Source organism: Trichosurus vulpecula, chromosome 2 (assembly GCF_011100635.1).
Source record: "Trichosurus vulpecula isolate mTriVul1 chromosome 2, mTriVul1.pri, whole genome shotgun sequence".
Taxonomy (NCBI): domain Eukaryota; kingdom Metazoa; phylum Chordata; class Mammalia; order Diprotodontia; family Phalangeridae; genus Trichosurus; species Trichosurus vulpecula.
Window position 1 is genome coordinate 14,790,874 of NC_050574.1, and position 14,383 is coordinate 14,805,256.

At 37.6% G+C, this 14,383-nt stretch overlaps 1 protein-coding gene across 1 annotated transcript in view; it reads left to right on the plus strand.

Annotated features, from left to right (window-relative positions):
- The window catches only part of LOC118837813 (vomeronasal type-2 receptor 26-like), a 35,550-nt gene that overhangs the window by 4,612 nt on the left and 16,555 nt on the right, over positions 1 to 14,383 (plus strand). Inside the window, exons 3-5 of the mRNA XM_036744910.1 lie at positions 4,112 to 4,915; positions 6,775 to 7,002; positions 10,021 to 10,029. Of these exons, the coding sequence (XP_036600805.1) occupies positions 4,112 to 4,915; positions 6,775 to 7,002; positions 10,021 to 10,029 (1,041 nt within the window). The remainder of the gene's footprint in view (positions 1 to 4,111; positions 4,916 to 6,774; positions 7,003 to 10,020; positions 10,030 to 14,383) is intronic.

Genomic DNA, 14,383 nt, shown 5'->3' on the forward strand with positions numbered 1-14,383 from the left:
AAGCAAGTTAGAGAAGTAGAGAAATAATTGGGAAGAGAAATGAGAAGGATGCAAGAAAACCGTGAAAAACAAGTCAATGACTTGCTAAAGGAGACCCAAAAAAATACTGAAAAATACACTGAAGAAAACAACACCTTAAAAAATAGACTAACTCAAATGGCAAAAGAGCTCCAAAAAGCCAATGAGGAGAAGAATGCCTTGAAAGGCAGAATTAGCCAAATGGAAAAGGAGGTCCAAAAGACCACTGAAGAAAATACTACTTTAAAAATTATAATGGAGCAAGTGGAAGCTAGTGATTTTATGAGAAATCAGGATATTATAAAACAGAACTAAAGGAATGAAAAAATGGAAGACAATGTGCAATATCTCATTGGAAAAACCACTGACCTGGAAAATAGATCCAGGAGAAATAATTTAAAAATTATCAGACTACCTGAAAGCCATGATCAAAAAAAGAGCCTAGATATCATCTTTCAAGAAATTATCAAGGAGAACTGCCCTGATATTCTAGAGCCACAGGGCAAAATAGAAATTGAAAGAATCCATCGATCGCCTCCTCAAATAGATCCCAAAAAGAAATCTCCCAGGAATATTGTTGCCAAATTCCAGAGCTTCCAGATCAAGGAGAAAATGCTGCAAACAGCCAGAAAGAAACAATTTGAGTATTGTGGAAACCCAATCAGAATAACCCAAGATCTGGCAGCTTCTACATTAAGACATCGAAGGGCTTGGAATACGATATTCCGGAGGTCAATGGAGCTAGGATTAAAACCTAGAATCACCTACCCAGCAAAACTGAGTATCATGCTCCAAGGCAAAATATGGACTTTCAATAAAATAGAGGACTTTCAAGCTTTCTCAGTGAAAAGACCAGAACTGAATAGAAAATTTCACTTTCAAACACAAGAATCAAGAGAAGCATGAAAAGGTAATCAAGAAAAAGAACAAGAAAAAGAAATTGCAAGGGACTTACTAAAGGTGAACTGTTTTGTTGACATTCCTACATGGAAAGATGACAAGTATGATTCATGAGACCTCAGTATTAGGGTAGCTGAAGGGAATATGCATACATATATGTTTATGTATATATACGGGTGAATGTATATGTATGTATATATCTATGTGTGTATGTATATATATATATATATATATATATATATACAGAGAGAGAGAGAGAGAGAGAGAGAGAGAGGGAGAGAGGGAGAGAGTGGACACAGGGTGAGTTGAAGATGAAGGGAAGATATCTAAAAGAAATAAAATCAAATTAAGGGATGAGAGAGGAACATACTGAGAGAGGGAGATAAGGAGAGATAGAATGGGATGGATTATCTTCCATAAAGGTGGCAAGAGGAAGCAGTTCTGTGGGAGGAGGGGAGAGGGCGGATGAGGGGGGAATGAGTGAATATTGCTCTCATCAGATTTGGCCTAAGGAGGGAATACCATACATACCCAATTGGGAATCTTACCCCACAGGAAAGAAGAGGGAAGAAGATAAAAAAATGGGGGGGATGATGGAGGGGAGGGCAGATGGGGGTGGAGGTAGTCAAAAACAAACACTTTTGAAAGGGGACCAGGTCAAGGGAGAAAATTCAATAAAGGGGGATGGGTTGGGAAGGAGCAAAATATAGTTAGTCTTTCACAACATGAGTATTGTGGAAGGGTTATACATAATGATACACATGTTGCCTATGTTGAATTGCTTGACTTCTTAGGGAGGGTGGGTGGGAAGGGAAGAGAGGAGAGAATTTGGAACTCAAAGTTTTAAAAACAGATGTTCAAAAACAAACAAAAATGTTTTTGCATGCAACAAGAAAATAAGATACACAGGCAATGGGGCGTAAAAATTTATCTTGCCCTACAAGAAAGGAAGGGAAAAGGGGACAGGAGGGGAGTGGGGTAACAGAGGGGAGCGCTGACTGGGGAACAGGGCAACCAGAATATACACCATCTTGGAGCGGGTGGGAGGGTAGAAATGGGGAGAAAATTTGTAATTCAAACTCTTGTGAAAATCAATGCTGAAAACTAAATATGTTAAATCAATTTTAAAAAAATTTAAAAAAAAGAAAGAAATTAAGTGATTTGCCCAGGGTCACACAGCTTATAACTGACTAATGTTGTATTTCAACTCAGGTTTTCCTACCTCTAGACCCAATACTCTGTGCTACCTAGATGCCACATAGTATCTAAGTGTTGAGGCAAGATTTAAACTGAGGGCTTTCTGACTCAAAATTCATTTTCTTTGCCTGAGGCAGTGCGGCTAGAATGAAATTCATACCTCAATAGGGCTTAGATGTCATCAGCATGACAGGCATTCATATTGCCCTTCCTACCCCAAATCTTAGTGTCATTGGGGCCCAGAAGTTATTGCCAAGAAAATTCCTCACCTGGTGGCTAACTTTCTCGTATTTGTTCCGATTCAGTCAAGCTTCTTGGCAGGCCTTGTCTTTCCATTTGAACTCCGTTGGCATGTCCTTAGGAACCTCAGTTTTGCATCCACACCATAACATCATGAGTTGTGGAGAAAAATGTGTAGTCCTTTTACTGAACAGATTGTAGTAATTTACTTTTTAGACCAGGAAGAGCCATTGCAAATCATGTAACCTGATTTTCTAATTCCAAAGACAACAAAACCTGAGGTTCAGAGAATTTAAATGACTTGTGTGAGCTCTTACTTTTAGTCTTAGAGGTTATGTTATTCCTGGCTCTTTTTTAGTTCTTGGGATGAATATTTGAATGAACTATTTTTATTGTATGACTTTGGTAAATAATTATTTGTAAAAGATAATTAACTTTGGTTTGCTAATTTATATGGACTAATATTCAACAGGAGGGGAGAAGGGAGAGTCTCATGCTAGGGACTAATCAGCAGTTACATGAGAAAGACATGTCCAGTCTCTCATGGTTACCCCTTGAAGCCTGAGGTGAGAAGTGGCCAATTGTTCCCTAGGAACCTGCCCTGCCAGTGTGAATGGGGGCTAGGAGAGTGAACACAGGGATGGGCGGAGTGAGCCCAGGGGCAGGGAGAGTGAAACCAGGGTCTGGGCAATCAATCGGCTACATGACTTTGGGTAACTCACTTAAACTCTGATTGCTCTTCAAGGGTGGGGAACCTGCAGCCTCCAAACTTCATAGAACAAATGCCCTTAATAAAAGGATTTGTTCTGTCAAACTTGGCCTCAGTCAAAAGGCCACACCCAAGGACCAAGAAGGCCACATGTGGCCTCCAGGATCCAGATTCCTCACTCCTGCTAGGTTGTTCTAAACCTAAGTGTTGCATAAAGGATGCTGTTCTGCATTGGCACAAGGATATTCTTTACCCAAATGATTAAACAGGTTTCTATTCCTAAAAAATGTATTATTTCCAATGAGTCATCAACATTGCAAACATATGTAAAACAGTTATTTCAATTACTATTAAAAATACTAAACAGCAGGTAAATAAAGTTTGGAGGATTACGAAATATCTTATTTGATTCATACAACAGCACTGGAAATTCGGGGCTATTATTTTGCCCGTTTTTCAGTTGAGGTAAACAGTGGTTAAGACACTTGCCCAGGGCCACACAGTTAAGTGTCTGACACTGGGTATGAATTTAGAGCTTCCTGACGCAAGGCCTAGAGTTCTATCTACTGTGAAACCTACCTGCCTCATATACATGAGCATATATCTATTTGCCAGACATGTTGGTTTTAACAACACCATTCTTGAGGAACTCCACTTTGAGTGAAGAAAGAATCACTTCTTAATGACCACCATCTCCAACGCATAGTAAAAATGTGTCGGTTTTTCCAGGAAACTTCTTTAGGACCACAAACGAGGACAGTGAGTCAGGAGAAATCCTTCACTATTGGGAAAGAAGTCACAGAGGATTCAGGGAAGTGAAGGATTTAAAACCAGTAGCATCAGAGTATTCTGTTCTCTAACCATTGTCTTTCAGCTGGACTAATGGTCAAGTAATCAGCATTCCACCCACTGTCCTCAACTAGAGCAGCCCTCTCTATTTTTTGCCTAATGAACATAGGTAGATTGGGTAATATATTGAGATTTGTTGCTATGCACCAGAATCGCTTTCAGATAGCCCAGGGAGACCCATCTTTCTTTCCCATCCAGATAAGCTATGGCCCATTTGACCCTGCCCTGAGTGACAAGGCCCAGTTCCCTTCCCTCTACCAGATGGCCCCTCAGGACTCCTCCCTGCACCCGGGCATTGTCCAGCTGCTACTACATTTTGGCTGGACATGGGTGGGGCTGGTTGTCACAGATGACATGAGAGGTGAGAAGTTCCTCTGGGACATGGGAGAAGAGATGAGAAGGAACAAAGCTTGTGTGGCCTTCACAGAGAAGATCCCTGTCAGTGAGAGACGCCATGCTGAATCCTTAGTATCTTTTATGCCCAGAATTATGGCATCATCAGCCAAGGTGATCATTATCCATGGTGATACAGACTCACTAATGATCCTGAGATATTCTCAACCACCTTTATTTGGATTTTGGAAGGTATGTATTATCACATCACACTGGGATGTCACCATGAGACCCTACCATCGTGATGGTGAAGCTTTTCATGGAGCTCTCATATTTTCACATCACACAAGGGAGATTCCTGGTTTCAAAGCTTTTCTCAGGACAGTCACTCCAACCAAATACCCAGAAGACATTTTCCTTAAGAGTTTCTGGGTCTCAGCATTTGAGTGCCCAGATAGGCCAACCAAATTGGAGCAAGAAAACTGTTCCCTGAATGCTTCCTTGGAGATGCTTCCTTTGCACCATTTTGACATGACCATGTCTAGCCTCAGTTACTTGCTCTACAATGCTGTGTATGCTGTGGCCTGGGCTCTTCATGAAATGCTCCATGCTGGATCAGAAATCGGATCTATGAGAGATGAAGGGGACCTGGTGCCTCAACCATGGCAGGTAATGTCCTCTATTCCTCAGGTGATGTCCATTGGTATCCCCAGGCTCACAAGTGGACATTCTTGGTTTGCTACTTTCCTTGGCATAGGCATTTACCTTGCTTTTTCTTGGCATGCCCCTGTGTCACCTTCTTTGTTTTACATGATTTTCTTGGTTTCACTTCCTTTGGAAACATTAAGAGTTTGTTCACTATGGATATATGATAATACTGAGGACTTACCTGTAGCTGCAAAGCATTGTTTTGGACACGTTCTTTCTGAAGGTCTGAGTCTTTCCCTCAGAACTACAGGAAAGATTTTCTCAAACCTAATACCTAGGAGAGTTGCTTTGAATCCAATGTAAAATGCATGTTGAATTGGTTTTTTAGAAACAGTGACTAAATTGTTAGATGCAGGAACATGATGAAATCTAACTACCCTCTTTATATGTGCCACTTCCTTTCTTTCAGGTTAATTCCCATTTTTTCTCATTCTATATGCTTTAGAACAGGGCCTTATACATAAACCCTTCTCAGTGCCAACCCATGACAAATATGAAAAGCAGGCTTCTAAGAAATCACTAATCTTTGAGAAAAGTGATGGTAGCCTCAGCTTTAATTAAGTGGAGAATTTAGAGTCATCATTTTAGGACATGGGGTTGTTAGTCTGAGGTCTAACATTAGACAATGGCACTCAAGAAGTATGAAGATAGATTGCAAAAAATCCATGAAAATGAATACGAAAAATTTACATCATTATTCTTGCTAACTTCTAACTGAAATTTAGAATTTTTCCATGAGAAATTAAAAACAAAGGAAGATGGTTTTGAGAAGAGATACATAGGCTTCATCATTCTGCAAAATGGACCATTAAAAATGTTTTTAAAAACCATGTTTTAGAAGAATACCATTCACTTTCCCCAGTCCCAATCTAAAGACTCAGTGGAGTTTCTTGTGACTCAATTAGAAAAAAATCTTTAGTGCCATTCTTTAAAAGAAATTAAGGATATTTTTAAAAATATATCCTAATAATGCTTTCCTAATAGGATATTACTTCATTATAAAAAATTTAAGAGATAATCAGAGACTTAGCATGAGAAATGTTCAACCATTCTCCCCATTGCCCATTCACCTGGACTCCATCAGTATCACCAAATGGATGGATGATTGAATGATAATTGCTGGGTTGTGATTTAATTTAATTTAATTTTTAAAGCTGGAGTTACAGTAGGAGTAGGAGCAGAAGTAGTAGTAGTAGAAGAAGAAGAGGAGGAGGAGGAATAGGGAAGAGGAGGAGGAAAGAGGAGGAGGAGAAGAAGAAGACGAAGAAGATGAAGAAGAAGAAGAAGAAGAAGAAGAAGAAGAAGAAGAAGAAGAAGAAGAAGAAGAAGAAGAAGAAGAAGAAGAAGAAGAAGAAGAAGAAGAAGAAGAAGAAGAAGAAGAAGAAAGAGTGGCAGTAGTAGCAATAATATCTAACATTTACATAGCACTCTAAGGTTTGCAAAGTACATTACATGAGTTATCTCATCAGACTCCCAAGTAAGAATTTAATGTGTTCAAGGTGGCATGAGAGGGATGGTAGCAATTCTATTAATGATAATTTTTTGAGTTTCCTTCTTATGTAAATCCAAATAAAAAGAAGGACTTTTAAAAATTACTTCTATAACAATAACACAATCTTAAGGCATTGAAACTTCAGCACCTGTAATGATTCTTTATATAGAGGATGTGCTTAGAAAATGTTTGCTTTATGAGAAAATAAATTATTGAGTGAATGGGTGAATGAATATGCTACTAGGTTTCCTGCCTGGACCATTGATCTTGGTCCTGTTTTCCCCTGCCTGTGCACATAAGCGAGTGACTCAATTCTTTCCCCATCTAGCTTCATTCATCTCTGAGGAATATTTCCTTTAACAACACTGCTGGGGACCAGGTGGATTTGAATGAGGAAAAGAATCCTGTGGCTAGATATGATATCATGAACTTTCGGATGCTGCCTAATTATGATGAGGTTCTAGTGAAAGTGGGGCAGTTTTTCCCCCAGGCTCCACTTGGTCAAGATTTCACCATTTGTAAGGAAGCGATACACCAAAACTTTTTCGATATGAAGGTTTGTGCAAAAACTAAATGCCATTTTATGTGTCCAGTCACCCTAATCCCATTTAGGTCATAATTCATTCATTCAACACTCCCTAGTCCACCCTAGTCTGTTTATCTCTTTCTCTTCCCAATAGTGGCTGCCAAGACAAAAAAATTATCATCATTATTTTAAATAAAAATGAACCAAGTAGATTTGTAAATAAGGTGGTTATTTGGCAGCTAGCACTGATCTAAAGGGCACAATAACAACAAGAATTGAGGGTACCATGGAGGAGAGGATAGAGAGCTGGCATAGGCATCAGAAAGAAGTGGTCACTTTCTGCCTCTGACATAGATTGGCTCTATGATCCTTGACAAGTCACTAGCTTCTCAAGACTCCAGAAAATTCTAAGACTGCTGATCAGGTGTGAATATCTATAGGATGAGGGAATTTTTTCACTAAGGTTTCCTACGATAAAAAAATCACAGATTTGGTTCACCCATTTTCCTCTCCTCAATCTGTACAATATTAATGTTAAATAAGGCCTTTGACCTCAAGCAAGGTATAAAAAGATTAATACATTCAAATTAAAGAGGAGGAAAAGGATTGAAGCACAGTCTCAAGCACATGAAATTGGGGAGACAACAACAAACAATTATGTATACATAAAAGACACATACAGGATAAAATGTAGATAATTACAGTGTGAAGTCATCAAAATAGAGTTAAATCATTGATTGAACTGATTTATTTCCTTAAATTGGATGAATGTCCCAGAAAGCTCACGTGAGGCTAATTGTACATTAGGTTACAGGTTTGGTTATTTTCTCTGCATTAAACTTTAGATGCAGATATTTGTTTCACCTCTTGGTGAAACACTGTACCATGCTTTTAATGTAGGTTGGAATCACACTCAATAAGCCATTTTGTCTGACTCATTATACTTCTGACTTATTCACCTTGAAGGCCACTAAAATTACAGCAGCTTGCATTTCTGTGGTATTTTAAGATTTGGAAACTTTTTCCCCTCACAAAAGCCCTTTGAGGTAGGTAGTATATTTTATAGGTGAGTAAACTAGAACACTGATACTCTGATATTTGACCAAAGTGATTCGTTAATCATCATATACCTAATAAATATGCAGCAAGATTTGTACTCAGATATCCTAAATAAATCCAGTGGTTGCACTGTCACTATGCCAGGTTGAAATCTCAGTATTTATTTTTCGGGTGAATGTCTGTGATGGATGCCATGCCTCCCCCAACTTGCATTGCAGAGTTGATTTTTTAAACCAAATGTAACATTATAAATAGGCCCTTATTCAGCTTCATCTTGTTAGATTTTGGCCAACATTCTTACCTATTGAGACCTTTCAGAATTCTGACTTTGTCAAATGACACGGTAGCTATCCTTCTCAGGTTAAAAATCAGCTATGTGCTCAAACCAAACCTTCATCCAAATCATTAATAAAAACATTAAAAAGCACAGGGCCAAGGACAGATCTTTCTTCCTCCAAGTTGACTCTAACTGGTTAAGATGATTTTTTTCTGTGCACTCATTCCACCAATTTAGAATCTACCTAGTTCTGCTATAATGTAGGTTATAAGTTTCCATCGTGAACTGTTCTTGAAGAAGCAAAGACACTTTGTAGTAACGAATGCAATCCATTAGTCAGCTGTTTTCTTTTGCAATGAATCAAAGTCAGGCTGACCAGCCTCTACTTTACAGACTTCATCTATTTTATTTTACAGAAATGGAAATGCTTCCCTTCAGACATGAAACACCACACTCATTCTCAATGATCCTTCAGACAATGACAGCAGTGACTTAGAAGTCACATCTCTCAGTTCTTTTAACATGCTAAGATGTTGTTCATGCAAGTCTGATGGCCTAAACTTAACGAAGGTGAATAAGTATTCTCTCACTATCTCCTTATTTAACTTCATTTTTAAATTCCCACGTATCATTTTTATTCTATTCTTCAGGATTCTAAAATCATTTCCCTTGTCAGAAAAAGAACTGATGCAATAAGACTTGAGTATTTCTGTCTTCTATTGTGCTCAGCCACTCACATTATTCTGTATGTCTCAAGCATCTATTTTATTCCTCTTTTCTTCTTCCTCAATTTTCTCCTTAGTATTCATTGTTACATGGGTTACATTATGAAATCTATCACTCTTGACTCTTCTTATAGGACAGTAGTACTCTTTTATATTCATCCTCCTTTACTTGCCCCTTGTTCTTTTGTTTTCCCTTGAATCCATCTTAAAACCAAAATGCCAAGATTGTCAGTATAACCATATGAGTTTCATTAAATACACCTTTATTTCCTCCTCATTAAAATTGTTTCTTGCTGGCTTCAGAGAACTCCCTATGTTTCTAGAACCACTTCTGCCTTTACTTATTCTCTCTCTTAACCTGTTAAAATAACCTTCCCTTCCAACCTAGGATATACCTCAAAATGTACTTTTCTTTGCTATATTTAGCATCTTAAGACATGCCTCACATGTAGACCAGGCCTCAGAAAATGACTCCAGGTTGAAAGAACTTGGCTGGTCAATATTCACTCAAAAGCATCACTCAAACACCCCTACCAGTGTTTACTTTAAGCCAATCAGAAAGAACACTTGTAGACCAAAAAATTCCAATCTGCAACAAAAGTCACTGAGAACTCCAAGCACCATTAGTCAATATAGTAGGAAGTCCATGGATCCCTAATTAATTCAATCCAAGATCTTCCTTATGAGCAGGGACTCCTCCTCTTTGGTGCTGTCTACATTTACACACTTGGGAGAACATTAGAAATAGAAAGAGTCATTACAATTCACTGATTTGTCAATTCTGGAAGTGGGTGATCTTATGGTTAACTAAGTAAAATGTCCATCAATCATAACCACTTTTTGAACAGGCCTTTTAAAGGTCATGAGACTTTCAACAGGTCATCAACTCTCAAGCATCTCAGAAGAGCTTTCCAAAGGCCATAACATCCTTTCAACAACATCACAGGGCATTCTATGAATGATAACAGCCTAGTATTTGACCTATAGTATCCTAGGGTCGAAAGACATTGTGAGTTTGAAGCAAAGGTTACAAAAGAGTGGATGGCAGTGATTCATAAGAGTGAGGGGATATTACACCAGCGAATAAAGCTTACTACAGAATGGTGGAGGTAGTACAACAATTACATTCTTCTTAGGTTTCATACTAACAATCTGAAACTAGCTTATAAGTCAAATACAAAGAATATAATCATTAGTACATGGTAAATTATTCATTCATAACTCATCCTCATAATGTTGACATACATAATTAACTAAAGTAATCATATTCTGCTTAATTCATTAACATAATCCTTGACATCCATCAAATCACAATAACCTGAGTAAATGCTGATTAATTTGAGTAGGGATATATTGTATCATCTCCATTCCCTCTTTGCACTTTTATGGATCACTCAAATGTGTAGAGGGCAATCCTCTATGGGCAGTGCAAAGTCCCAGAGAGAAGTTTCCTACTGAGGCAAAAGAGTGGCAAAAATCCATTGGAAGCAGTCCCCTTTGGTAAATCTTCCAGGTGATACAATGTTCAAATGACTCTGTATCCTAGTAGCCCGCTTCCAATGTCCATTTAATATTCAATTGGACTTCAGATACCATATGTCTCACATATTCATATGGTCACTGGAAATAATTTTTCATGGATTGGTTCTTGGTTGCTGGTAGCTCTGAAGGTGGAATCTCACAGAATTGTTGACCACCTGCAAAGCTTCCTCCATGTGTTTCCAGTATAACAAAAGAGATCTTAGTACAATTTAGTATATATTCGTCTGGCCTTGTTATTTTCTCAACAGTGTTCACTCCAATTTAGATATTCAGTGTAGCTGCCCATGTTCCTAGGGATCTAATCTTATACATGAGCACAAAAGTAACAACATTGTTTATAAGTTTATGACTTCTTTTTAAAATAAAGCACATTTCCACATGAGTCATGTTGCAAAAGAAGGATCAGAATAAAGGGAAAAACCACAAGAAAGAAAAAAACAAATGAGAATAGTATGCTTCGATGAGCATTCAGACTCCATAGCTCTTTCTTTGGAAGTGAATAGCTTTTTCCATCATGAGTCTTTTGGAATTCTCTAAGATCACTGTATTGCTGAGAAGAGCTAAGTCAATCATAGTTGATCATTGCACAATGTGGCTGTTACTTTGGACAGAGTTCTCCTCATTCTTCTCACTTCACCCACCATCAATTCATGCAAGTCTCTCCAGGTTTTTCTGAAGCCCTCCTGTTCATCATTGCTTATAACAGCATAGTATTCCGTTACATTCATATACAATAACTTACTCAGCCATTGCACAATTGATATGCTATCCCTCAATTTCCAATTCTCTGCCACCACAAAAAGAGCTACTATCAATATGTTTATATACATAGGTCCTTTTCCAGTTTTTGAAATCATTTTGGGATATAGACCTAATAGTGATATTGGTTTGATTGCTCTTTAGGCATAGTTCCAAACTGCCCTCCAGAATGGTCTCCAAAAACAATACATTAGTATTCCAATGTTCCCACAACTTCTCCAGCATTTATCATGTTCGTTTTCTGTCATAATAGCCAATTTGATAGGTGTAAGGTGGCACCTCAGAGGTTTTTGTTTGCATTTCTCTAATAAGTACTGATTTAGAGCATTTTATATGAGTATAGATAGCTTTAACTTCTTCATCTGAAAACTGCCTGTTCATAACTTTTGACCACTTAATTGAAGAATGACTTGTATTCTTATAAATTTGACTTAATTCTCTACACATTTGAGAAGTGAGACCTTTGTCAGAAACACTAGCTATAAAAAAAGTTTTCCCCAAGCTTTCTGCTTTCCGTCTAATCTTGATTGCATTGGTTTTGTTTGTGCAAACCTTTTTCATTTAATGTAATAAATATTATCCATTTTCATTTCATTATTTTCTCTATATCTTGTTTGGTCATAAATTATACCCTTTTCCATAGATCTGTTAAGCAAACTATTCCTTGCTCTCCTAATTTGTTTATGGTATGTCTAAATCATGTGCCAGTTTCAACTTTATCTTGGTATAGGATGTGAGATGTTGTTATATGCTAGGTTCTGCCATAATATTTTCCATTTTTCCCAGCAGTTTTTGTCACAAAGTGAGTTCTTATCCCAGAAGCTGGAGTCTTGTAAGTAAATGAATTCTTTGCTTAAGTTTAATGTCCAAAAAGGTGAATTTATTTTAGAGATGGTGTTACAACATTGCTGCTAGCAGCTGCTGTGTGGGGTGGGGGGAAGACCAACAACACTAGCACACAGAAGGGCTCCCAGCACAAGTTCTTTGATCTGTGTTTCTAAGAAAAACAACTTTAAGGGGTTAAGAACTTCACTTTAATTAAACATACATATATAATTCACTTATTTCAGGGGGAAAAGCCACCACCCTGAACTTTGGAGCAAATGCAAACAGAAATTACAAACAGAGACAATGTAAATAGAGCAAACACACACTTATCAACAGACAGGCCTCTAGCTGCCTGACCAAAGAATTACATAGTTACCAGACATAGAAGCACCAACATCTGGGTTTTCAAAGCCAGGGGGCTCCAGTGGCTAACCAGAGTCTTGTCTGGGCACATCACATGACATTTCCAGTGAGGTAGAGCCCCATCAAAACACTAACCTCTGAGTTTACATACCCTGTTCAGGGTCAAAGGACATCGCAACCATACAACTTAAACCTATGTGAAATAGGCTTTCTTCTTTCTTAAGCAGCTCATCAAAGACTCCTGGGTTTAGTCAAAGAAACAAAGGACAGACTCATCAAAGGCACTTGATTACTTCAGTGCTCCAAAAGGGAAAACAGTAAAAAAAAAGTCTCACCATGATTACCAATATAGATGATTATGTTACTCCAATGAACCTAAGTACTTTAGGATGTCACAAGATAGAACAAAAGTTACTCTCCTCTAAAATAACTGATTGTACAAAATTATTTTCTAATATATCCTCACTGAATAATAGATTTACACCTTAGTCCCACGAACTGATGAAACACAGTTGGAACATAGTCAAAAACATAACTATTCCCACAATACTCTGAGATATATGAAGGGCCTCACTGTATATGCAACACGTTGCTAATAAATCCAAATAATCATTTTATAGTAGTTTTGGATGTGAAAATAACTATAATTTCAGGTTGAAAAAAGCATTTTGAGCTTACATATCCCTATCTTATTATGGTAGCTAAGGCGTATTAGCTTATGAGATAAAGATTTAATCTATTTTCCTCCTTGCCATGATTATAGAAAATTGACATAAAAAGAAAAAGAGGGATTTAAGGTCAATTCAAGGTAAGAGTCACATAGTCATGTGTCATATGCTTAAAATAACTCTGGACAGTATAAAATGTATTCAAGTACACAAAACACCGGAAGATGAGACTCTGGGTACCCATTAAGGTGCCCCACAAACTTTGAAAACCCAGATGTTGGTGCTTCTCTCTCTCTGGTAACTATGTATGTATGGCTATGGTCAGACAGTTAGAAGCCTGTTTGTTGATTTGTGTTGTTTTCGCTATTTGTAATTTCTGTTTGTATTTGCTCTGAAGTTCTGCTGACTTTTTCCCGTGAACAAAGTAAATTCATATATATGTGTATATATATATATATATATACAGATATATGTATATGTATGTATGTGTATATGTATGTATGTGCAAAAATATTCATAGCAGCTCTTTTTTAGCTTTTTTTTAGTTTATTTTTTTATTTTTAGTTTACAACACTCAGTTCCACAAGTTTTTGAGTTCCAAATTTTCTCCCCCACCCACTCCTCCCCCCAACCCACAAGACAGCATGCAATCCAACATAGGTTCTACATATACGTTCACATTAAACTTATTTTCACAATATTCAAGTTGCAAAGAAGAATTACAGCCAATGGAATAAACCATGAGAAAGAAAGAAAACCAAAAAAGAAAAAGAGAGAGAGAGCAAATAGATTGCCTCAATCTGCATTCAGATTCCCTAATTCTTTCTCTGGATGTGGATAGCTTTTTCCATCATGAGTCTCTTGGGGCTGTCTTAGAACCTTGCATTGCTGAGAAGAACCAAGTATATCTAAGTTAGTCATCACAGATACTGTGTGCTTGTAATCATGTATAATGTTCTCCTGGTTCTGCTCCTCTAACTCAGCATCAGGTCATGTAAGTCTTTCCAGGTTATTATGGAGTCCATCTGCTCCTCATTTCTTATTGCATGATAGTATTCCATTATATTCATATACCACAACATTTTTAGCCATTTGCCACTTAATGGGCATCCCCTTGATTTCCAGTTCTTTGCCACCACAAAAAGAGCTGCTATAAATTTTTTTTTACATAAGGGTCCTTTTCCCACTTG